General features: G+C 39.2%; 1 protein-coding gene across 1 annotated transcript in view; it reads right to left on the reverse strand.

Moving 5' to 3' along the window:
- Positions 1-522: 522 nt before the first annotated feature.
- The window catches only part of sh2d4a (SH2 domain containing 4A), a 76,532-nt gene continuing 50,765 nt past the window's right edge, over positions 523-26,289 (reverse strand). The window contains exons 5-9 of the mRNA XM_039758766.1: positions 23,726-23,873; positions 23,187-23,388; positions 19,780-19,910; positions 12,068-12,285; positions 523-822 (exon numbers count right to left, since the gene is read on the reverse strand). Coding sequence (XP_039614700.1) covers positions 730-822; positions 12,068-12,285; positions 19,780-19,910; positions 23,187-23,388; positions 23,726-23,873 — 792 coding nt within the window. The 3' untranslated portion in view covers positions 523-729. The remainder of the gene's footprint in view (positions 823-12,067; positions 12,286-19,779; positions 19,911-23,186; positions 23,389-23,725; positions 23,874-26,289) is intronic.

Consider the following 26,289-nt stretch of genomic DNA (forward strand, 5'->3'; position numbering starts at 1 on the left):
TCCAAAATACATTTCCATCTAAGAGCTCCTTCGCACACTCCTCTGGACACCATCCCCGGCACTACTATGAAAAGCAGCAGACTCGGAACAGATCCCTGGTGTAGCCCATCAAACTTTCACTATTCAATGTGCTGTTCTGATCGCCATTCGTGCTTCCTCATACAATGACATAAATGTAGACACTAATCATTCATCTACGCCTGAATTTCTCAATGCCCACCTCACCATCTCTTGTGGCACTCAATTAAGTTCCCTATCTATCTCTACAAATACAATATTTAGCTTCTTTTTCCCTTGTATGTTTCTACGCTGTTTGCCTTTTCATTGTATTTCGCCAAGTTTCACATGATCCCTAATTCTTTTCTCCAGCACTCTGTCATCCACACACACGCATATACTGTGCTACAGTTTACTAATACACATCATTACGTGTCCATCACAGAACAGCATTATGGCTTTTATGCCCTTAATATAAACAGTGTATGTTACTTAAAACATTCAGTAAGATTCTGAAAGAACAAGTGAGCACCACCAATTACATTTATTACATATGAACGATAAAGTTTAATAACCAACATAAAATAAATGCACAGTAAACTTAGTACAACATGATGACAGTACCTCTCAATTAGGTTTTTCTTTTTTAAAAAACACATTTCTAATTTATGGACTTGAATGTCCAAACTATACATAAATACTTGATCAAGGTAAGCCTTAACAAAGTGGATATCAATTGAAAAGTTCGTAGTAATCCACCCCGCCTGCAGTCTGTCCGCATGGCTCAACAAGCTGCTCCTTCCCTGCCATAGAAATGACTTCTACCTGTTGGAACAAAAACACAACAGTAAAAGAAGGGTCTCTTTCATCTCCAGATATTTTTATAGATGACTTCCTATATCCCCTCTCCTGCAGTTTATTTTCACAGCTAAGTGCTTTGATAGTTTCCCATCACTTTATTTATGTCACCTATAAATGGTACTCGCCCTTTGGAAGTTTTCAGATTTTATTGAAATACAACATTGAATCACGGGGTGTTCATTTGGCCTTTTAACATTGATCTACAACAAAAAAAAGTCTCTTTACAGTCAAAGTAAAAACAGATCAGTGCAAGGTGGTCCAAATTAATTACAATTATAAATCACAAAATAATTGATCACGTCAGTATTTACCCCCTTCAAGTCAGTGTTTAATAGAGACACCGTTGGCAGCCTCGAGTTGGCGTGCACACGTCTCTCTATCAGCCTTGCACATCTGCACAAACTGCCAAATGTCTCCATTCTTCTTTGCTCGAGTTCTGGCAGGTTGTATGGATGTCGTGACTGAACAGCGGTTTTCAGTTCCACCCACAAATCCTCAGTTGTATTGAGATCTGCACTCTGAAGTGACTACTCCAGTACATTCACATTATTGTTTTAAAACATTGCCACTAGGGAATCCATTCCTGGGCTCTACCGATTACCAGGAGCCTGGGATTCACGGACATTTTTCATTCCCGGAAACTGCTGTAATTCCCGTGAAACCGGAAATGGCCAAGCTCACATATAAAGCGTGTAAAAGTGTAAAAATCGTTCAAGAAATAAGAGTTATAGTTGAAAATAATTAAGTGGCATGTTTTTTGGCCCACGGTGTAGTGTTGTCACTTGTTAATTCGGTCAACAACAAGCCAGCAGCAGTCAGTCTCCCGGCTCAGTGGACTGAGAGGAGTCCGCACTCGGCAGCTCACGAATGCCGGGACGGGGCAGACTTCATTGGCATCTATCAGACAATAGCTTTGAACAGCAACTTGAAATTGCAATGCGTCAGACTGTTGCATCCGCATTATCTGTGCCAAGAAACTTGCCATCACAGAATGACAAGAAACTAGATGCATCAGTAAAAGCTGAAATGGCGGTGTTTCAGAGCAACGGCAAGCGCGGTTGTTGTTTAGAACAAGTGTATCAGTATCTGATGACTGTGCTGTTCAGTGGAGGCAAAGCATGCTTTCTCAGCAGCTGGCGTACTCTGCACGAAGTACTCTCTCACCTGGACGCCGCACGCTGGACAAGTTATGCTTTCTACGCTCTTATTACTGCAACTAACTAGATACATGACAGCATGAACTGCTTGTAGATAAGGTTAGTCTTTTATTGGTGTCAACATATTGCAGTAGTTTTATTAAAAAATAAGTGTCGGTCGTTCTAAAACCGCTCACATGTGAGATGCCCATGCACTGTGTCATCCCTGGGCGCCCGGGATTCCCGAATTCCCGGGAATGGATACCCTAATTGCCACGTAGCTTTGACGTAATGCTTGGGGTCGTTGACTTGTTGGAAAACAAATCTCCCAAGGTGCAGGTTTCTTACAGACTGCATCAGGTTTTCCTCCAGGACTCCCCTGCATGTTGTTGCCTTCATTCTATCCTGTACCCTCAGAAGCCTCCCACAGTGTGCTGCAGAGGAGCAGCCCCACAGCATGACACGGTCACCTCCATTCTTCATGGTATGGATGGTGTGTGTGTGTGTGTGTTTGATACTATGCAGTGTTTTGGTTACACAAGCACATTTATTTCTGTAACACATTTTCATTACATGACATTAGATCAAAGTACTTTACAATAATAATAATAGCTAAACATAGTTACAAACATAGTGTTTAGTCTGATGGCCAAAGAGCTCAAGTTTGGTCTCATGAGACCATCGGCCAACACCGACTGTGGGGAGCCGCAGTGGCTGCAGGTTTTTGTTTTCACCCAATCGCAAGCCAATCCTCACCAATAGGAGATCTTATTTAGTGTTTTAACTCCACCATGTCCGTTCATTCTTAAATCATAGATCATTTTTTTTCCTTTCTAATGATGCATATATCATCCAAGTGAGTTGAGCTTAAAACTGGTGAGTAACTTTCAGTTCTTCATTTTCTCTTCAGTTCTTAATTCGTCTACCCAACTGCTTCATGAGAAATCATTCACTGTGGATGAAGCAGTTCTCGCTTAAGTGACATTTTTCTGGTTCATTTTAGCTGTCTTGCTTGTTAAGATGTTGAACCCTTATTGTTTATTTAGTCTTAAACTGCTGTATTCTCTGTTTTTCATTTCTCCTTATTAGCAATAACATGCAAAATAACAAAAGAAACCAGCACTTCTCCATTTAGCTTGTTTCCATTTACACCTATGTGTTATTTATCAGAAAAAAGTGAAGGAGGGAGAATTACTCATCCGTTTTAGACTTCAATTTATTGAGATGGATATGAGAATGACCTGACACGGCAGAGTTAAAGCACTAACAAGCCATGAAATTAAATTATTGGCAAGGATTGTTTTCTAATTAAGTAACTGGGTTGGAACAAAAACCTGTGGCCCACCAGGACTGACTTTGCCCACCCCACCATACTGACCCACCACAAGCTGGACCTTCCATATACTGTCAAGTGCATTCAGACTTCAAATATTGAAACCCTCTGGACTAGCGACAGGCGAGTGCCATTGAACTGATTATGTGATGATGTTAGGTGCGCCATATTAAAGGGGGTGCATACTTAACCCTTTCGGTCCTGGACATCCTATTACCAGTACATATATATGCAGCCGTTTTTGTAAAACACAGGTACGTTTGCAGCCATTGGAACTGTGCGTGCTGCTATTAGCGCAGACTGGAGAAGACTGGCTTATAGTCCGCAAAACACAACAGTGAAAATGGATGCTTCCAGACTGTGCTCATCTCTTTCAATTTTATTTCCTCAAGAGGATGAAGTATATTATCAGCTATTGTATAATAATAACGATAATTCTTTTTTTTTTTTTTGTGAGCTTCCTAGACACCCCAAAAGGTAGAATATCTCACAAAATAATCTTTCCCAAAAAAACAGAAAATCCAGGACTGAAAGGGTTAAATTAATGTGATCAATTATTTAGTTTTTTATATTTGTAATTATTTTAGGCCACTATGCAGAGATCTGTTTCCACTTTGACATCAAACACATTGTTATATATCATTATGCATTCTGATGCAGGAGTCAGACACCGAGTCCACAGGCTTCAAGAAAACCAACTTTATTCCAATCAAAGCGGGCGCAGTCGGAGTCTTGATTCATATGGGAGCTACCACTTTACAGTTTTTCTCAGTTGCTTTGGTGCATTTCTCACAACAGAACTGCAGTTCTCAAAACTGCTCGTTCAAGTCCCACAACCTTTACTCAGTTGTGCACATCATAACAGCAATTTCTGGGTGTTTTCGTCGTTTTGCAATTGCTTTAGTTCACTCAGGCAGATGCTTATGTGCAATTCTCAGCTACTGTATATCATGCATCAGCGGTTGCTTATGTCATGATGATCAACATGCATTGTGTAGCCCTCTTTTGCATAGTCTTACACTCCAGACAAACTTGTCATTTTTTCATTTTGTAAGTCATTGCAGTCAAAAGTGTTCAAGAAGATATCATTGGCTGTCAAGTGTATTTTATAGGTTTCTACAAAACTGTTTTTGGTTTGTATTCACAATTCTAATGATTCCTGCACCACCTTAAATTGCTCTCAGGTGACCCATTATTCGGGGCAGGTGTGAGATCTTAGATCAATCAGTTGCTTTGGTGCATTTCTCACAACAGACTTAACATTTGCATAACAGCGAGTGCATTTCTCAAAACACTTAGTGCAAATGGCAAAACATCATCAATGGCAAACAACATCAAAATACAAAACACGTTTCAGTATGTATATATTGTTTTCGATATTGTACATTTTTTTTCCCTTCATTTCATATGTTATGTATAAAGTATTGAAATGCATTTTTTTGCTAAACTCCAAGTGCAGTGCATGGTATGTCACCATATACCCGGGCAATCAATAAAATAATTCTTCTTGAATCAAAGTCCCGCAATCGGTGTTTTGTATTTTTATGTTTCCTGCCCTTGTCATTCCGATGTTTTGTGCCAATTTTATATTGATAACATGACTTTACATTTTGGCTGTCATGGCCGTGGACGATGATTCATGGACTTGGCATTTTGATGGCACTGACACATTCAGCGATGTAAATACTTGCTTTGAGGCATGGATTAAGGATTTTGAAGAGGTTACCTGCTTTTGCTGGTCATCCATGATGTTTTGCCATTTGCACTAAGTGTTTTGAGAAATGCACTCGCTGTTATGCAAATATTAAGTCTGTTGTGAGAAATGCACCAAAGCAACTAAAAAAAACTGTAATGCACACAGACACAGAGAACAGGCAATACTGGGGTCAGTTAGTGGCCGAGTTAGACTGTTCGACACATCAGCGAATCTGTGGTTGCCTTGGCAATGGACAAACAATCCCTGCCTGCGTTGACAGAGTTTCAGCATACCATGCAGCAGGAGGTTTGGGGTCTCAAAAACCTCATGATGTGTAACAGTAACGTTCTATTATTATAAATTATGACTTGAAGTTGGTGAATACCTATGTGAATAATTACTTTGTGTTTTATAATTGTAATTAATTTAATCCACTTTGCAGAGATCTGTTTTCATTCTGACGTTAAAAGATTTGTTTCTGTTGATCGGTGTCAAAAAACCAATGAAATCCCCTGTGATTCGATGGTTTATAGCAATAAAATGTGAAAACTTCCAAGGGGTGAATACTTTTTCTAGGCATTGTTCATCCTGCCTAAGATCGCCTGATGTAATTTTGCATACTTGGTCCTCAACGTGAAGAGGCGATCACAGCAAAGTTACCCAATAGTCCTCAGGAGTTTTCCACCACTAAATACTAATTAGTCTTTTCTTATAGGCCACCGACTCGGGTTTCAACCCCCTGACTCCTATCAGCTATGTCAGGGGTAGGCAAAGTCGTTCCTGGAGGGCTGCAGTGACTGCAGGTTTTTGTTCCAACCCAATTGCTTAAGAAGAACCACTTATTCCTCAAGTGACACCTCTGCTTCATTTTAGTCGTCTCGCTTGTTAAGATTTTGAACCCTTATTGCTTATTTTAGTCTTAAATAGCTGTAGTCTCAGTTTTTAATTGTTACTTCTTAGCAATAAGACGCACATGACAAAAGAAAATTTAGCTTGTTTCCATTTACACCTGTGTGTAAGAAAAATGGGAAAAAAAATCTAGGATATGAGATTGACCCGGCATGGCAGAGTTAAAGCACTACAACAACAACAACAACATTTATTTATATAGCACATTTTCATACAAATAATGTAGCTCAAAGTGCTTTACATAATGAAGAAATAGAAAAATAAGACACAGTAAGACAAATAAGTCAACACATTAATTAATATAGAATAAGAGTAAGGTCCGATGGCCAGGGAGGACAGAAAAAACAAAAAAAAAAAACAAGCCATGACATTAAATTATTGGCGAGGATTGTTTTCTAATTAAGCAACTGGGTTGGAACAAAAACCTGTGGCCCTCCAGGACTGACTTTGCCCACCCCTGAGCTATGTCTTTAACTTTTATAGTGCCTTTAAACCAGTGGTCTCAAACTCCGGTCTGGTGGCTGCAGGTTTTCATTCTAACCCTTTTCTTAATGAGTGACCCTTTTTTGCTGCTAATTAACTTCTTTTGAATTGATTTTAATTGACCTGCTCTTGAAGACTCAAATACCTTAATTGTTTTGTTTTCCTTTATTCGCAGCCAATAATGAGATACAAAATGAGCCAAAACATGACCAGCAAACTGTGACCATCATACATTATAAGAAAATAAAGAAAGGTCTCGGGAATGTCGATCTGCTCAGGTCCCCAAAACATTTTAACAGTGCTCTTAGAAAAGAGAAAATCAGGAATTTTAGAAATGTATGCTATGCAGCAAGCCATGGAATTATAGAACAGGTTTAACTTACTATAAGAATCGACACCTAATAAAGCAACTGGTTGGAGTTTGAGGTCCTGACTGAGGTGGTCTTCTGTTGGTTCACTCGCTTTACATTTCATTTTAGTTTGAATGCCATTTAAGGAAAGATATGAAGCAATTCAGAGGAACAAATCTTAAAATAAGTTAATTAAAATGAAAGGGAAAGGAGTTAAATAGCACCAAAAACAGGTTACTAATTAAGAAAAGGGTTAGAATGAAAACCTGCAGCCACTGCGGCCCTCCAGGACCGGAGTTTGAGACCCTTGCTTTAAACAAAGCTCATGCTGTCACAAAATGACTTCCCTTTTGAGGTCTTCATACATATTTCCATTTTTTTCTGTCAACAGTCATTTTTTTTCCAGGCTGAAGTGCTTTTGTTCATTAAAAAAACAGTCCATTATCTCTTTGTGTTGCAGCAATGTCCAACTTACCCTATTGATCAGAGAAGAGCTGCAGTTACCACTGCTATATGAAAAGGACTGGACTTTCACAAGCAATTGCGGATTCATCAGTTATTAGCTATTTACTCCTAAGCATGTGAATCAACTGATGGACATAAAATTTTTTTATTTTTTTTTAAATCCCTGTAATCAGCGCATGACCCCAACTGCCTCCTCCCCAAAACTGGCACTCTGCTTTTTAATGAGGCATATCTGCTGGCAACAGCTGCTTCTAGTGATGGAAAACTTGGCCTGGGTGATATTGAGTAAATCTTATCAAAAATGTTAATCTGCAATAGAGTCATGAACAGAAGGAGGACGTATTTACCTGCAGCTCATTGCTGTGTCCTTTCTACCTTCACACAAAACAAAAGGTCTAAAATGGCACTTTACTGGGTGTTGTGGATCCTCAAAGAACAACTGCTTGACAAAAACCCATTACATTATGGGAAGGGTTCTTTTTATATGAAATTGGTTCATTAGGCTTTAAAAAGATCCTATTTTATGTAAAAAGAACCCTTCCCATAATGTAATGGGTTTTTGTCAAGCAGTTGTTCTTTGAGGATCCACAACACCCAGTAAAGTGCCATTTTAGACCTTTTGTTTTGTGTGAAAGATCCTAACCCAGCCACAGGGGATGCACAAACCAGTATGCTTCTTTGCGTCGGTCCCAAGCCCAGATAAATGGGGAGAGTTACGACAGGAAGGGCATCTGGTGTAAACTTTTGCCAAATCAATATGCGGACAACAATACAAATTTCCATACCGGATCGGTCAAGCCCCGGGCTAACAACGACTGCCACCAGTACTGTTAGCCAACAAAGTGCTGGCGGAAATTGGGCTACTGTTGGCCAAAGAAGAAGGAGAAGAAGAGAGGGGTGACTTGTCCGGAGGCAGGAGGAGAGGAGGAAAGTAAAGAGAGTGGAACTGAGGGTAGGAACTTTGAATGTTGGCAGTATGACTGGTAAGGGGAGAGAGTTAGCAGATATGATGGAGAGATGGATGTGGTGAGAGAGGACATGCAGGTGATGGGTGTGACAGAACAAGATGCAGAGGACAGAAAGATATGGAAAAAGATGATCCGCTGTGGTGACCCCTAACGGGAGAAGGCGAAAGAAGAAAGCTTTAAAAAAAATCCTAAAATGTGGTCAAAGCAGAAATCTCTAATGTATATAAAGCTATCTAACAGGATACTAATGGATCAGGAAAAACAGAACTGTAGTATTGTAGTCAGCAAGAGGCCTTTTAAAATCAGGATTACATTAGTAATCAGTTACCTTCGGTTCTTTGGTATTTATGAGACCCGTTACAGGCCTAAACAAATGGTTCTTCCTACATTCTTCAGGTGGATCGTACTTTTGGAAACCAAAACTAGTTCCCCAATGGCAGTGCTGTGAAGAACCACTATGGCAACTTTTAAGAGTGTAGTTGAAGACACAGCTTAACTTTTTCACAATACTTACTCAACAAAAAGTATTAAGATTTGTTTTATGTTGTTATCTACTAAGGTATTGAAAAACAAGTCAGAAATAAACTTATGTTAATATGTCAGTGGAAAGGTTTATTTTATTGGAGTCGCTGGAGTACTATGATTTGTCATTTTCTGGTAATATTTTACGCTATGCATTTCTTTGTTTCAAATGACTTTGCCTTATTTTATCTTTCTGCTCTTATATAAAAGTTATTTATGAAGTTCTTTATAACAAACTAGTTGACTACTCTGTGTACCTGTTAAAGCACAAACATGTTAGTTCTTTTCAGCAATACATTTACACTGTTAGAATTTGCATATTTATGTAAACCATAATTATGTAGAAATTAACACCAATTTGTGCACATTGTTAACCTTGAAATCAACATGTACTTGACGTTGGCACATTACTAGCCTGTTAGCAGATTCTTTTCATACCGGGTGATAATTGCACCAGGTAATTAACAATACAAATTGCATTGTTTCCACTCCAACTGTAACTCCCTAATAAGAGAACTGGAATGAAACAAACTAAGAGCTCTTCATTTTCCTTTTTCAAAAGAGCTGTTAATATTTTTTTCACTTTTTCATTATCAAGCAGTTGTTATTTCATTTCATTTGTCTGCTTATTGTAAAATACTGTTGCCAGTATAACCTGGACTGGTAAAAAAAAACGGATGCACCTACCCACACTCACCCTGCAGAACTATAACGTGTGTGTTTAGAATGCTAGAAGAAAACCAACACAGCAAGAGAAATAATAATATACATGTAAACAGATATACCGCACAGCCCGCGATCAGACAGGGATTCAAACCAGTCGGCGATGCACCACCATGACACCTGCCGTTAATTACAATCTGTACAAATGTGAACAAAAAGAAAAAACATTGTATGTGAACAGCTAGAACTTCATGATATTGAAACTTATCCTCTTACTAATTGTCCACCGCGGCTCCACCCGCGTATTAATAAAACAGGACAGTGAGAAGGGCCCTGCCCGGCTCCCCACTCTCGACATCACGCTTGCCCCTCTCCTCAGCCCGCAGCCACCGTTTCAGATTAGCGTGAATATATCCCTCCTGCAAGCGAACTGCAAGCGGAATGTTCACACAAATTCCAATCTAAATCTGTTAAGTAGTTCTCTCGTTTGCCATCTAAGCGGAGGTAAGGAACACCCCGAGGCTAGCACATGAGTGAGAAGGGCACCACCCTCCTCACCTCAGGCCGCTGTGTTTCTCTCGGATTTGCGCAAATAAATCGGTACCGCAAGCAAAATCAACTGGAATGTTGAAGCTAGTTCTAGAAAAAAAACCAATCTAAATCCATTAAGTAGTTCTCTTGTAAAAGGTAGACAGACAGATGTTGATTATATATATATACACACACACATATATATATATATATATATACTGTATATATACACACACACACACACACACACAGATATAGAGATATATATATATATATATATATAGCTAAAAGTTCAAATAAAGCTTATTCCTCACATTGTTATAAATAGGATATTAATTTTAAAAACTTTATAACAGGGTGGAAAGTTGTGGTACTCATATATATAAAAAAAAAAGAGAACAAACATAAAAACTGAACTTTTCTGAACGCTTCTTTTTTGGGAAGACTGTACACCTTTCCCCGCATACAGCTGGGATCATAGTGTGGCTATGGTCATAGTGGTAACGTTTCAGCCTTGATCGGTTTCTTTTTTTGTTTTCTCGGAATAAACATGGCCACTTTGCTTTCTGTTTGTATCCATGAAAAGCAGAAAGCAGTAATGTGCGTTTTGTGGGCTGAAGGTGTACCTGGGACTAAAATCCTCATTGATTTGTCAGAATCATAGTATGGACTTCCTTAATGTTATCATCGGTAGTGGACATGAATGAGCATCCCACTCCTTTGTGCAAACTACTTGTCTGACCATATTTGTATTTCTCAATTCATTCATGAATACTCCACCAGGGTAAAAACACTCTCCATATTGTGCAGGAAGCCTTCTATGGGTTTTGACCCTGGTACTCCTAAAAAAAGCAGATCACTGCTCACTGCTCTGTTTTACTGCAAACCGAAGAGTGGAGCAGCCATGTTTACACCTAGAAAACAACAAGAGAAACTGACTGATAAAGGCTGAAACTTTACCACTTTGACCACAGACAGAAACCCAAACAGAATTATCACAAAAGTGTGGATAATTACTGACTTACCCTCATACCTTTTAGAAAAGAACATTTTATTAACTATCAAAAGTCAACCGACTTGAAAAATATTGAACTTGCCCCTTAATAATTAATCACGGTGCATCTGTTATCCGTCATAGTGTTGTGCTACTAACTAAAATGAAGTCGAAAGCAGTTATTCACCTCTCTGGCGTGGATCGACAAAGTGCAGCTTATCTGTCTCTCAGTTGCTCACTGAGCAAACGCTAGACATGACACTGCCTTTTCCAATCCTTCCTCTATTTCAGATTGCTGGATTTAAACAGACATCGGTTGTCTTGTCTTTTTATTCCAATGTGCACGTGCAGGCAGTCTTTTGCATGCACACATTTGCATGTTGTGTGATTTGTATGTTTTATGGTTACATTTTTATGTAATTTTTTTCAATACGTTTTTGCACACTGGTATAATTTTTTTTTAAATCCATACCACACAAACCGTTTCATCCAGTGTACCAATCCATCTGTTCCTAACACCCCAGTTTTACCAGGAAAGGTGTAACAGCACTCTCAAATGGTGAGGAAGATGGATTGGGTGTTAAATAGCTCTGCACAAGATCTTGAAAGGTAGGCAGGTTAAAATGTGTTAATTGTTCATGGATTAGTAATACGAATGTTGGTAATTTTTTCAGCTGTAAAACGGAGTTACAGAAAGCTAACTAACGTAGCCCCCCAGGATTGGAATTTGAGGTGCTCTATACTGAATATTGGCATGTAAAAGCAATGGACACACTTTAAACTTGGATGTCAGCACTTCCATCATCTGTCAAAGAAATGGCCTTCTCACCATGATTAAAATGTCAAATAAGAATTTGCATAAATTTTGTATTTTTAATGAACAACACACAATGTAATCTTCCTGCCATTCTGTTCTTACCCTCATACAGATCCACATTCTATGAAACTTTATGCTGAAGAGTGCCCTAAATGCTTTTCTCTGGCTTCCCTAACTCTGCACCTGCTCCTCACCTTCATCCAATATAAACCGGTACTATGCCTATCCCAGTATCCCATGTCTTTAATAAGTTCTAGAACAAAAACATCAAAGCTGGACACTCGAGAATACAACACCAATGCATTCTGAAATATCTCCATTCTAAAAGGTGGGAGATTTTACCTTATGGTAGTCGACAAGATCAACCAGAGAGGCATGCTGCAGCTGATCCACTCCTAGAAAGCTGTACGTTTCTGAGGCATCGATGAGAAAGTGCTTGTAGGATTTTTGGCAGTGATAAGAAAGCACATATCCCATAATCTTTTCACTAACCCTGATGAGAAAATGTCCTGGGCCTTTAGTACTGAGTAGATCCTCTGATTTCTGTCTTGTAATGATTCCTTGAAAGAAGAAAAGAAAAAGCCTCACATTTCACAATCAGTCCACAAATTTAAAACGATAAAACTTCACTGCTTAAAAACTGGACATCTGGTTAGCAGTTCAAAACTTTACAGTTTACACTAACGATTTATAAAACATAGTCTCCCATATTGAGCCACTAGATGGGTCCCTTGGGACTGGCATGTGGGAATAAAACAGAAGTGCCTGACACCAGCATAACCAACTGAACTATGCTGCAAATGGCATGGCTTGGTTTCCTTCCTTTTGTTTCTTCTGACATAAACCCTGCATGAAAACTAGCAGGCTATGAGTGAAGTGACAGCCACTCCTCTCTCCACGATCTTATATGAGGTACAGAGGACATACAACGCACTATAAGCACAAAAATACTTGTGATGTGGAAGAAAAAAATGGAATACTTAATGCTGAATACAGATACAGCATACAATATACAATCAGCCACCCTACCAAACTGAAGTCCAAATTACATCTTTATGAACTCTCCCTGGAGGATTTGAGATATATCAAAAGCTGATGGGAAGTGTACAAACAGGAACCATACATGAGTCTTGAAGCCCTCCAAGTGGTCATGCAAGAGATGAAGCAAAGTGTTAGTGATGTCCTCTGGGATCCTTTATAGTCAGTCTGTCATCCTCCAACCCGCTATATCCTACCACAGGGTCACGGGGGTCTGCTGGAGCCAATCCCAGTCAACACAGGAACAAACTCCGGGCAGGGCGCCAACCCATCGCAGGGCACACACACCCAACCTAGAGACAATTTAGGTACTTAACCTGCATGTCTTTAGACTGTGGGAGGAAACCGGAATACCCGGAGGCAACCCACACAGACACGGGGAGAACATGCAAACTCCATGCAGGTCTCCTTACTGTGAGGCAGCAGCGCTACCACTGCGCCACCATGCCGACCTTCTCTTTATCGTTTTTCCAAATGTTTTCATAGCCAGCGATGCCAGAGCCACAGCTCTGAAGTCTTTTAAAGTGCTGGAGTTTTTGCTTTTAGCTGCAGAAATTACCGACATCTGTTTCCACAGCTTTGGGATCTTCTGCTGTTCTAATGACAACTTGAAAATAAATTAAAGTAATGAATGGAGCTGGGCTGCCCAGGACAAGATTTCAAGCCTTCCGATACAATGTTTTGGCCCTGGACGTTAATTTGTTTTTAATTCTTTAAGAAATATTCTCTGTCATGCATCCCTTTGAACAAAAAAAAAATAAAACACATTTCCTTATCAGACACCTTCGGCTTCATGCACTATACTTGTTTAGTACACTCAAACTGCACAAATCTTCAGTAGAATTCATTAGACCCAGTAGCTCAATCAAAGTTTAACTTAAAACCAAAAAACTTGTATATTGTTATTATTTTTTGACTAATGCTGGCCAGCTAAACTTTTAACCTCCTTGGCTTTAACCCAGAGTGTCATTTGGGCAATTCTAGGCAACTACAGTAACCCACGAGTCAGATTCAGAGTGATGTGTAATGATCTGCTTTACATGTCTAGGCCCAAATAACTTGTGACAGTGTTCTGCTTCCATAGTGCATGAAATAACATGCTGCCAAAAACCAAGAATATTTCTATGTGTTTTGCCACTCTAAGGTAACATCAATATTCATGAGTGTGGTGAAGACCTTCAACTAAAAATACAATGGCAAACAATAAGCCAGAAAGGGAGTTTTAGAATGAACTGAAATTGCATGAATGGAGCGATAGGGATAATGATGTGAATTGGTCGTCAGTCATTGACATGGAAAGAGAAACTGCTGCATGATATGGCACTGTTTGATGAAACCTCCATGATATGCCTGGTGAATTTGAGTGCGAGAAGCATTAGCCTGGTGCGACAGTAGCTGCATGTCAAAAAGGCAATATAATTGAGATCAAGTGCAAGGACAAATAAGATGTTAGCCCCATAAGAACTGTGTATAAGGCAACTGTCAATGTTTGTGTCAGGGGAAATGTGGAAGTTTTGAGCTGTTGTACCCTGCTATATAACACATGAGGCGCGTCAATCACGCAGGTCAGGCACTGACATTTCACCCTCACGTGTGCAAGCAACAGAAAACGTAGAATAAAAGTGGGCAAAGAAACAACACCTTTACTGTCTGGATTGAAACATCAGCTGTACATTGGGGACTGCCTCAAAGCATATCACTCAAAGGACATCAACTAAATCTGTATCAGTACAGCAGTAGTAGTGCTGGGCAGTATGACCAAAATTCTATATCACGGAATTTTTAAAAATTATACCAGTTTCACGATATTGGACGGTATTTTTTTTTCCTCAGGCATGAGTGGATGTTAATCACATTTGCACTGCAATTACTGGCTAAGAATAACCTATTCTACGGTCATAAGAATTGTACATTGTACAAAAAAAAACGTTTTAATGTGCAGACAAGTATTAATACTGGTTTGCATGGCCCCATAAAGTGATCGTTTTCAAGGGGGTGGCACAAATGAAGAGAAGGAATCGCATTGCATGACAGATGCAGTCAAAATATAGAGCCTTTTTATTGAACAATATTTGCAAACAACTTAAACTAAAATTTTGACAACATGTTTTCAACCATCCAAAGAGGCCTTTAGACTTAGTAAAATATCCAGAGGTGCTTGTCAAAAGTTGTATTGCACTGAACATGTCTTAGAAAAGGAATAAATAGTAAATATTTTTTGTAAATCAACTACACTATCTGTTAATGTTAACAATCTCTGTCCACTGACATGTTAAAGTGACTTTTTAAACAACTTTACCATTAATAAACTGCATAATATTTAAACTAATAAATAATGACAATAAAATAAATAATATTGCAGCTTCCAGTAATAACACTATTACTTCCAAGACTTCAAGCCCAGGTACATTACACAGTATTCACCAAATAAAAATAAAATAAAATAAAACAAGCGCAACTTGGTGATGACATCTTTACCAACTGAACCATCATTAAGGCAAACTGCATTAATATGGACCTTGCTTCAAGCTAAGCTATATACATAAATAATAAAACTGCAGCTTGCATTTATAATGCTATTTGTGGTGTAGCTCTATGGAAATGCATTTGGGCCACGGTGAAGAAAAAAAAATACATACACGGAAGGAGAAAAAAAAAAAACTATATGTCGAGATTAAAGTCGACATTTCCACTTTATTTTCGTAGTTTATTTTGTCATTAAAGTAGAATGTCATAAACTAAACTTCATCCTAAAATCAGTGTTTAAATTCATTAGATTTTCTCAAACCCCATCATAAGTAATGTAGCACATTAAATACTTAAATAGTGTTCCCCGACCCACTTGTTAATCGCTACGCTCTTCTTAAACTGACTTCCTCTGCACTAAGAAGCAGCGATTGCTGCACAGAATACTTTCACTTCATGATATTCCTGCTCTCTGAAAATGTAGAATGCTAAGATAATTTTTCACGATGAAATGCATTAAAAGCAGGTATTAAACATGCACGGTAGTGTGGCGGAAGTGCTGCTCCCTCGCAGTAAGGGGTCCCCAAGTGTACGTTCAGTGTAGAGAACTTTATGGCAGGTGTGACGAGGTTCCAGAAACTTGGATGTATGAATGGGTATCACATAGGTTTAACTTAAATACTGTGTAAATGTTGGGTTTGTGATCTGGTGGTCGGAGACACGAACACAGAATTCAATGGATATTCTTCTGAGCGGGCTTTCTTTATTGCATGTATGCTGTCTCTGTCTGACGTACCAAACCCCCAGTTCCTATCCTTCCTTTTTTTTTCTCCACATAACCAATCACCAAATGATAAGAGTCTTTGTGAGATTAAAACTAGTTTTAAACTTAGCCCACGGAGTGTTCAGAATTTAAAAAAAAAATCTTCATTATACATGTTTAATTATGCCGTCCATTCAGGGTTGCACCCATCCCAGCAAGCATTGTGTGCGAGGCAGGAGGAAATCCTGAGTGTGGCGCCAGCACATCCCAGGGTGAATACGAGCAACACATACACTAGCAGGGTCAATATAGCATAACAAAACCCCACATCCTACATGACTTTGAAAGGAAACTGAAGCAGGTCGAGTAAACCCGCCAGAAAAACATGCAAATTCAAAGCAGGGAACACCCGTGACCACATTGCTGCGAGGCAGCAGTGCAACCTCCACGCCACCGTGCCCCCAACATGATTAATACAGGGTGAGGCAGAAAGGACGGATGTCTTTGAAATGGCTAGAACTCACCACTAGGTGGAGTGACAGATGTGCGGTGGATGGCGTTAGGTTTGCGAAGTCTTAGCATTTTTTTATTTTATTTTTAGTTGAAGCCATGGACAATAGAACACTGCATTTTTGCAGACAACTGTTTTGTCAAAAACAACCAATCTATTACCGCAGTTCAGCGTGAGTTTTGTTGCTATTTCAATATCCACAGAAATATAGCTGTTCCCGCTCGTAACACTATCCAACGTTGGGTTAAAGCACTTCGTACACAAGGTACACTAATGAACAAAAGACCGCCGGTGGCTACACGAACGGCACGTACCCCTGAAAAGCGTACAACAGAGCAATGTTGAAAAGAGTGGAGGCCAACTTCCATGAACGCCTTCAGAAATGCATCAGTGATAACAGACACCACATGGGAGATGTTGTTTTCCACCCTTGATTTTGTTAAATGCTATTTCAATATGAACTCAAATCTTTCAATAAATTTCTTTGTAAGAAAAAATTTACAATTTTGTGATTTTGTAAAAAACATCCATCCTTTCTGCCTCACTCTGTACATGCTTTAATGCATTTCATCATAAAAATTATATCAAGTATTTATCTTAGCATTCTAAATGTTCAGGGAGCAGGAATATCATGAAATGAATGTATTCTGTGTGCTGCCTGCGCCTCCTCTTAGTGCAAGAGGAAGTCAGTTTAAGAAGCACGTAGCGATTAACATGGCTCCAGGAACACAACACAAAGCATTTAATGTGCTACATGACTTATGACGGGGTTTGAGAAAATTTAGTAAATTAAATATTCATTTTAAGATGAAGTTTAGTTTACGATGTTCTACTTTAATAACAAATTACGAGAATAAAGTCAACATGTCGACTTTAATCTTGACAAACGGCGAGAATAAAGTAGAAATGTCGACTTTTTTCTCTTCATAAGTGTCGAGATTAAAGTGGAAATGTCGAGAATAAAGTCAACATGCCGTCACACTACTGCACAGTACCCAGGTACATTACACAGTATTGAAAAAAATACAACTTGGCTTGCAGTATTATCCAGTAGTATAGAAACAGTATTCACACATTTGAACATAATGGTCCACATCCCACCTTTTATATCCAAAGTATCTCCAGACAACATACGCGACTCCTTTTTCCAGCAAAAGTTCTTCTGTGTCATCATGCTCAACTTTATCTGCTTTGTCTGCTACAGCTTCAGTTTCTGAATGTTCTCTGTCCATTTTCACCACTCAGTACCTCTACTAACACATGTACTCCGCTGTATGCTTCTTTAGCGGTGTAGCAGTGAAAAAGAGCCCCCGCGCAAAACCTCTGTTGCATGCGTTTAGCAGTGAAAAAGGTCCCCCTTAAACAGGTTCCCGCTGCGCCACGCTCTGAACGTTGTTTAGGCAATTTAAACCGGTGTTGCGGTATAAGAAAAATCCATATCATAACAAAAATAAAAAACGGTTTTTGGTATGAACCGGTATACCGCCCAGCACTAAGCAGTAGACACTAAATATACTTTTTCTACTACATTTATGTTGAAATTTTGGTATTTGTGAGTTTCAATTACATTTTTAAACATTTTTTTCTTGTTGAAAAAAATTCAGTGTTTTTGGGTTGTTTTTTTCGGATAAACATAACACTAAGAAGGATAATACCTGACCAGGCAGAGTTCAAATTATGTGTGGACAACAAGCAAGTTTAGTTGGTTTAATCCAAACTTTGAATCCCTCTGTGCTGCACATACCTTATCAGTATTGTTTTGGTACAGCCATGGTTGTTGCCATGGGCCAAGTGTATTTCTTGTTTGTTCAGATTCTGTGTTGTTATTTAAATGTCATTTTGTTTATTATGTTATTAATTCTGTATTTCATCTTATTTTGTCCTTGCACTTTGGTCATTTTATGATTTTCTTCATTATTGTGTTTCGATGTAGTTTTCTTTATGATCTGTATGTAAAGCCCGAGGAGGCTGGGCCACCTAATCAATTGCTCCATCAGTATTTCAATCACAGCTTGATCGTAATAGTAGTGTTTAAGGTTTGTTCTTAATTCTTGTTTTTTTTTTTTTTTGTAGCAAAGCTATTTGCTCTACAAATGACACAATCAGTGACTGGTAAATTGGCCAAGCTCAAAAAATATATATATTTTAACCTGCTTTTCTAAGACTTACAGTATTTAAGTTGTAGAGCTACATTACGCAAAATATTAACAATACTTGTGGAAGCACACATGTCACTTTCCTGAAGCGTACAGTCAGGAGAGTATGAAGACAGAAATATTGGCTTTTACATTAAAGAAATATTAATTAATAAACCGAGAAGTTATTCTGTGCATGAAGAGGAATGGCAGATGCATGCATATGTTGTCTAGCTTGGATGTGATGCATTTAGAGTGGAAGAAAACAGAGACACATCTTTGGTAGAAATGAAAAGCAGACAGACATGAACTTGAAACACAAATTACAAAAACGTTTTTTTTTTGCATTTGGTCACTGGCCCCCCTTTTAAAAGCCGCGCTGACACGCTTTGACCTCAACAGCCCAAGCAACCTCAGCAGAAGACCAATCAGATCCACTGCGGGGAGTTGCAGTTTCAAATTCTATTGGCTAATTTCACCATCCCAAACCACAGTTCTATCTACAGTACAGTACTGCCACGAAAAAAGCCACAAAAATCGCGGAGGATATTTGTGGTTTCCACTAAAAATTATTAGTTAGGTTCTAAGGAAAAATCTGCGAACGCCTGAGGCAGCGAACTCTGAACCGTGACTTCGCGGGGGTCTACTGTATAGCTACAGATAAACTATCTGATGTTATTTAAATCTGTATTTGATTATTTGGACAGGTTCTAATCTGTACATTGAAAGTATCCTTGAAATAAACTGAATAGAATCTTCACTCCAAAGCTTAATTTTTAAGGCTGCTATCTTATAAATGGGTTAAAGGTAAACACAACTGTTATAAGAAGTACATTGTGATGGTTTGACTATCGATTTGTAATCCCCCTTAATTGAGTTTTATTGTTCCTTGTTGGGCAGGTCACATTGATAGAGGTTTGTCAGTGGTTTTGGGTCAATTGTCTCGTGTGTGAGCATGTGCTTGGGTGTGTGCTGGAGTGGGCTCGGTGATGGACTGGTGCCCTGTCCAGGGCTGATCTGAGCATTACACTTAATGCTGCTGGGACAGGTTCTGGTCCCCCAACAACTCTGAACTGGATTATGTGGCTTTGAGGATGTTATGTTACAGTCAGAAACAACTAATATTAATTTTGCTTCTTACCATGGAACCAAACTGCTACTTTGTCACTGTTTTTTTCAAAACCAGCTCGACGAGGAATCTGGTCTTCCTTGAACCATTTTATAATGCTCTCTTTGGTTGATGTGGAGGCCGTTCTCCGGATTCCCCCTTTCCTGGAATGATAAGGAAACACTTAAGGTTTTATTATCAACAGTATCTCTGTCAAAACTCTGATGATACAAATAAATTCAATGAAAAATGTAAAGAAACATGGCACCCCACAGAGTGCAGACTTGAAGCACACATGCCACAAATATAACCGTTTCTTGGTGCTGTCCAGGCTTGGGGCACATGGCACATTTGGTATTTGGTGACTGTTTGCACTCAGTGGGTGGTAGGATGTCCATGTAGTGCTGTCAAGACAGTCCTGACACGTCAGGATGAAGAAACAAACCTTCAGGGCAGATATATCTGCATCAGTACCAGAGTCTACAAGATCAACATCATCCAAATGATTGTCAGTATCTCAGTCACAGTCATTATCGGTAAAGTATTCATCCTGCATCAAATCCACCTGTTTTAAAACATTGACAGCTTGATACTCTTTTCACAATGTGGTCACTACGGACTGCACTATTTTCTACAAGCTGTTGCCACAAAAAAAATAAAAATAAAAAAATTCTACGACTATCCACTAGATGGCAGCACTGTAGTAAGAAACAGACAAGCAGCAACAGACATTGTCAGCATGCTGGAAGTGTACAGTATATAGTGCCCGTATGCTGAGGTACAAGTTGACAGGCTCACTGACATATGAGCTAACTGGTACTTTGTGTTTAAAGTGTTAAAGACAAACTATGTTAAAACATCTTTAAAACCCTCCTGTACAATATATTTTGTACAGCATATTGTATTGTCATTCTAGGTCAGCCCTTCACCACCTAATAGCTAATGAGTGATGAGTATACTTGTGCAGAATGACTGCCATCACATCATCCAGGTGGATGCTGCATATTGCTCGTGACTGAAATGGCTTCCCCACACTCTATCTAAAGCATTTTTATTGTGTTGGAAAGTGCTATATAAAAGCAATGTATTCTTCTTCTGGTCCTCTGGCATGGCTTCAATTTAGACATCTGTAGGTCTGAAGGACACTCCTTTTTCAGATCCTCAGTATTCACTACAGAGCGCTGCCAGAAAAGGGCTCAATTATTTTATGGCAGTTTCATCTGGCCTGGGGTCCAGCATGACACATCCTCCCAGGTCTAACATAAAAGGAGCTGCCTCACCCCACTGCCTGGGTGGAGTAGAAGATAAAGAACTGGGTATTTGAAGAAAGAAAACCTGTAAAAGTTCTGTTTTAAATAAAAGGTCTTTTGAACCCAGGACTGGTGGCTGTGTGGGGGATTAGGGGTTCTGAGGTGCACAATACAGGTCGCAATATACTGTATACTTATAAAGGCAAATCTAAATTTCACAAATTATCAAGAAAAGGATTAAAATTTAAAAAAAAGGAAAAATATAATGGCAAGACTATGATAATGTAAATATGAATGGTGATTGAAAATAAAATGCAGATGTAAGAGAAATGGTACATCTGGATCAGAGTCAAAAGTCAGGTAAGAACACGAATAGTGACGTTTTTTCAAGCACTTGCTCAGATGTACAACAAATGCTTCAAAGTGGGGCTCAACCTATGTGTTTTATTAAACACTTCTTCATCAGGGTCTACCACCAAGCCAGAGACTTTATGTCTGGACAGGAGATTGAGGTAAAACAATATATGGAATAGGAAGAGCATATGATAGAGGGGAAAAAATCAGTAGAATTAAAACTAACTACCTACATGGAAATGACATCTAACCTTTCTACATAAGTATCTTATATATAAACATCTATGCGTGGAAGTGTGTGTGTCTGTTGTAGAGATTTCAGATCTCAGACACAGACAGGCAGACACAGAATGTCCCAAAACACACTTGTTTATTCTCTGCTCTTCTGCACAACACAAACCCAGTGCATCAATCACCAATAACACAGTCCTTTAGACTTGCTTCTTCTCTCTGCCGCCTCCAACTCCTCACTTGCAAGCTGCGTCCTCTTCCACCCCACTCCTGCTCCCCGAACGGAGTGAGGTGGCCTCTTTTATACGTCACCCAGATGTGCTCCAGATGCTTCCTGATCTTCTTCTGGCAGCACTTCCTGGTGTGGCAGAACTGCTGCCTTCCAGGGCTCCATAACTGTCCAGGCGCCCTCTGGCAGTGACCACGGGCCCTAACAGGGATGAAGCTCTGCTCTCATGGTCCCCATACAGACCAGGGTGGCTGCCCTCTTGTGGCCCGGGGAAAGTAGATAGATAGATACTTTATTAATCCCAAGGGGAAATTCACATAGTCCAGCAGCAGCATACTGATGAAGAACAATATTAAATTAAAGAGTGAGAACAATGCAGGTATAACAGACAGAATAATTTTGAATAATATTAACGTTTACGCCCCCGGATGGAATTGAAGAGTCGCATAGTGTGGGTGAAGAACGATCTCCTCAGTCTGTCAGTGGAGCAGGACAGTGACAGCGGTCTGTCGCTGAAACTGCTCCTCTGTCTGGAGATGATCAAGTATTGCTCATCTCCCAGTCCCTCCAGGCGTCCCGGCTGGGCAGGACCCCCAGCCATCTGCCACACTGTCCAGCCCGGAAGTGAGAGGTGGTGTCGGGGTAAGGGCTTTGCCTCCAATTAAACAGAAAACACCCTTAGCCGCTAATAACACAAGCGAGGCCAGCACGTCAGTAAAATGAAACCTCAGAAGAAAGACAAAGTCACTTAGCCACTCACACTGGCAAAACGGTATCCCTTTTACTTTTCCTCCTGCCACTAATGCACAAGCGAGGCAAGCACGTCTGCAAGACAAAACCTCCTAGGAGAGAGATGCCCAGAGTAGTTCCTTTCAATTACCTGACATCTCTACATTTCAGTTTTTTTTTTTTTTTATTATGATGATTTCAATAGTTTTTAGGTCCCCGTGCTTTTTATAGCACAGGCTTACACAGCAAGTATAATATAAAGAGGTATCTGCAACAGTTACTATCCCATAATGGCAATGATAAAGATATAAGTAAAATCCAGGAATGGCTGGACAGCAACAGTACATTTATACAGTATCAGCAACCTGCTCTTTTGCATGTGTGACTTGATGAAAGTATCATTGACAGTCAGCACTTTACATTACTTACTTGAAAGAAGCCAACAGGTCAGGTTCATAGACAAATACCCCATTTTATATTAGGTGTTAACGGCCACTTTAAAAAAAATACAAATGGTAAGCAAGCCTTCAGAGCAAGTTAAGACTATAAATATATAACATTAAAAAGGAAAAACAGATGCAAGTTAAACAAATTAACAAAATACTTTCGGCTGCAGAAATGGAAGACTTTTATTAAGATGGCCTTACCTTCCAAGTCCTTGACTGACTGTATTTTTCTGTGCTGGTTTTAGAGGCAGAGAAGGCTTAGCGGTTTGTCCTCCTGCATATTCTTTGGACAGGGCTGCAACTCTGCCTCTTTCAATGGCCTTAAGGGAATGCCGTTTGTAGTCGTCTCTAGCTTGCTTTGCAATGGACTTTCTCCTCTCATCAGCTGCCTTTGATTTCCTTACTGATGCCCCAAGGCAAAAAGGGATAAATGGAGTTGGGGAAGAAGTGGAAGAGAGTCATTAACATTCTGCTTACACCACAAAACACTGCTAGGCTCACGACTTACAAAATAAAAAATGCTGAAAATGTGAATAATTTTGTGCATGCTTACAGGTTATTTCATGTGCTATCTACAGATCAGTGGTCAGAAAAGCAGAGAAAAAAGCAAACAAATGGATACTACAAAAAAATCTTTTAAATGTAATCTGAACCAACAAACTCCATTTTAAAGGCAGCATCAAGCTAAACTGGCACTGCTGTGCTTGTTTCTAATTTCTAAGATAATAACCAGTGCCTACATGTTTCTTGCCACTCAGGATCTTCTTTTTCTTGCTTCTGGACATTTTCTTGAACTTCCTTTAGTGTTGTATATATTTCCATGGTCCTTTCTTCCTCTAAGCGTTTCAGTTCTTCCTCATGTTTTCTTCTCTCTTCCTCCTCTCTTTTCTAAACAAATAATTGTTAGTGTTAACTAAACAATGGAATTAATGGAACAACTGAATTAAGAGAAGAAGAATGTTACTGGTTATCAATACTTGAATAGCTTAACTAAGAAGGGAGTATCTGTGCAACATTAGGCACAAACAGGAGTAACAACCCAGGACAGACCACTTAGTACACTCACGCAGGGACAACAGAAACTTAGCTCAAATGTGTGTGTGTGTGTGCGAGTGTGTGTTAATTTTGCCATAGGAGGAAAACTTATGGAGACACAAACTGAGGCAGTGACAGGCCACGGGATTCAAAACAAGGACTCTGAATCCGTGTTTAATCTGTCTAGTGTTACAGGACAGTAAACTAACTTTCTGAGTGTTGAACATGACCATCTCTTCCTGGTGGTCTTCTTAAAATGTTATTCTGCAAAAGGTAGCAAAGCTCACCCACTTTGACCCAATCCAACTGATGTAATGTGAAAATCAGCCGTGTCAAAGACAGCAGCAAATAAACAGAATATGCTTTGTAAGTAACATTAAGAAATATATATACAGGTGTTCTCAGTGACCCTGAGTTGAACATGTACAGTATATATTAATACCAAACTGCTTTTATAATGGACTCAGAAAAGATTCAGACCCCTTCACTTTCTGGACACTTTGTGTTGCAGATTGTCATGCATGCAAGTCATTGATCGCCTTCATGGTTCATCTGACGTATGCAATACTCCACCGAAACAAGAGAGGGCGCTGTCACTAACAGTTTTGTCTCCTTTTGTTTCCTTCCTGTCATTTGAGACAGAGAAGCCCCACGCCTTCCGACTGAGAGACTATAAAAGCAGCTGTCCCTCGAAAGGTGGTATCGCTTTTGGACCAGAGCCACAGCAACTGTAAGGAGTTCCCCCAATGCATGGCCAAACCTTTAAAGAGCAGTTTTCAGTCTAATTCCAAGGTGATTACTTAAATTTCTGTTTTGCACCCATGAGTTTTGTTATTTTTTTCTGAAAACTATTTTTGTGTTGTGCATTAAACGGACCAGCCCAGTTGATACCCCAACTTTTCTTTTGGAATCGGTTAAATCTACTGCCAGTCCACAAGATGTAATACTGAATGGATACATTTTCTAAGTTTTGCCCATCAATCTACATTCAATAACCCATAATGCCAAAGTGTTTTTGGGTTTACGAATTTATTAAGAAATCTGAATACATTTCTGAGTCAACTGCATTAGACACTCAAATCTTTAATACTGGGCTGCAGTATTTTAGGAAAAAACAGCTACGGGAGCAACATTTAAAAAAAAACCTAGAACATTTCCCCAACAATTTTTAAAAAGAATTAATAAATTCAGTTTTTAGTTTTTGTTGTCCCATTTTGACAGCTATACCTACACTTAACGGTTTTCAGTAGTATAATCTCTGCTTGTATTTTAACAGAATTGTTCTCACCGCTCTGCGCCTGCACTCAGTGAAGAGCGCTATACAAAAAATAACTTGCACTGTAATGAGTATGTATTTAAAATAAGCTAATCTGTGTTGGGTATTGAATGTGTCATGAAAGCTTTTAAGGTTCTCCAGTATTTGCTTATTGTATGGCTACCCTAGATTGGATTTGAGGTTGTGACCCTGGAACAGGTCATTTTAAAAAATCAGAGAGCATACATAAGGAGAAAGGAAGCAGGACAAGAAGGAAGGCAAGAGGGAGTCAAAGTCTTATAGTGCAATAGCATTGTAGGGAGATGAAATTAAAGAAACTGGGAAAGACTGTGGCATAAAACATTCCAGAGAAAGAGAAAAGAAGTTTCCAAATTATCAGAAAACCAATGTGTGCCATCCAATATTTAAACGGCAAGCAAAAAGGTTTGTATTTCATACAAGGTCCAGCTGGTCCACATCTGTGTTATAGCAACCTTTTTTATGCTAGCACTTGGCATTCTGTTTCTTAATTAACTAAACTCTCCTTCAACATTATCATTTTTGTGGACTGCCATCACATGGACATTAAAATACATGTTCTAGATGTTAGGGTTATTCTCCATTTTGTTATTAAATGTACTTTTTTGTTACTGGATGGACTTTCTGGTTTGTGTGCAATAGTTCTTTTGATATATAGTTGCCCTGGAAAATGTGTGCTCAAGCTGCATGAGTCCAAGACCAGTCTTAAACATGTTAATAACTGCTGGCTGTCAAAAGCAGCCATCACAACAGATGGTATGAATGAAGTCCTGACTCTACAAATTAGCCCACGATCTAAGACAAAGATGTAAAACTCAGATAATGGAGGGTCACCGTGCCTGCAGGTTCTTATTCCAGCCACTAACTTAAATAGCAACCAACTATACTGTAGCTGCTCAGAAAACACACTCCTTGTGCCTTCATTTAAATCACTTTGGTTCTTTTACAATTCAGAACCTTTAATTATTTCTGTTT

Source organism: Polypterus senegalus, chromosome 7 (genome assembly GCF_016835505.1).
Source record: "Polypterus senegalus isolate Bchr_013 chromosome 7, ASM1683550v1, whole genome shotgun sequence".
Classification (NCBI taxonomy): domain Eukaryota; kingdom Metazoa; phylum Chordata; class Cladistia; order Polypteriformes; family Polypteridae; genus Polypterus; species Polypterus senegalus.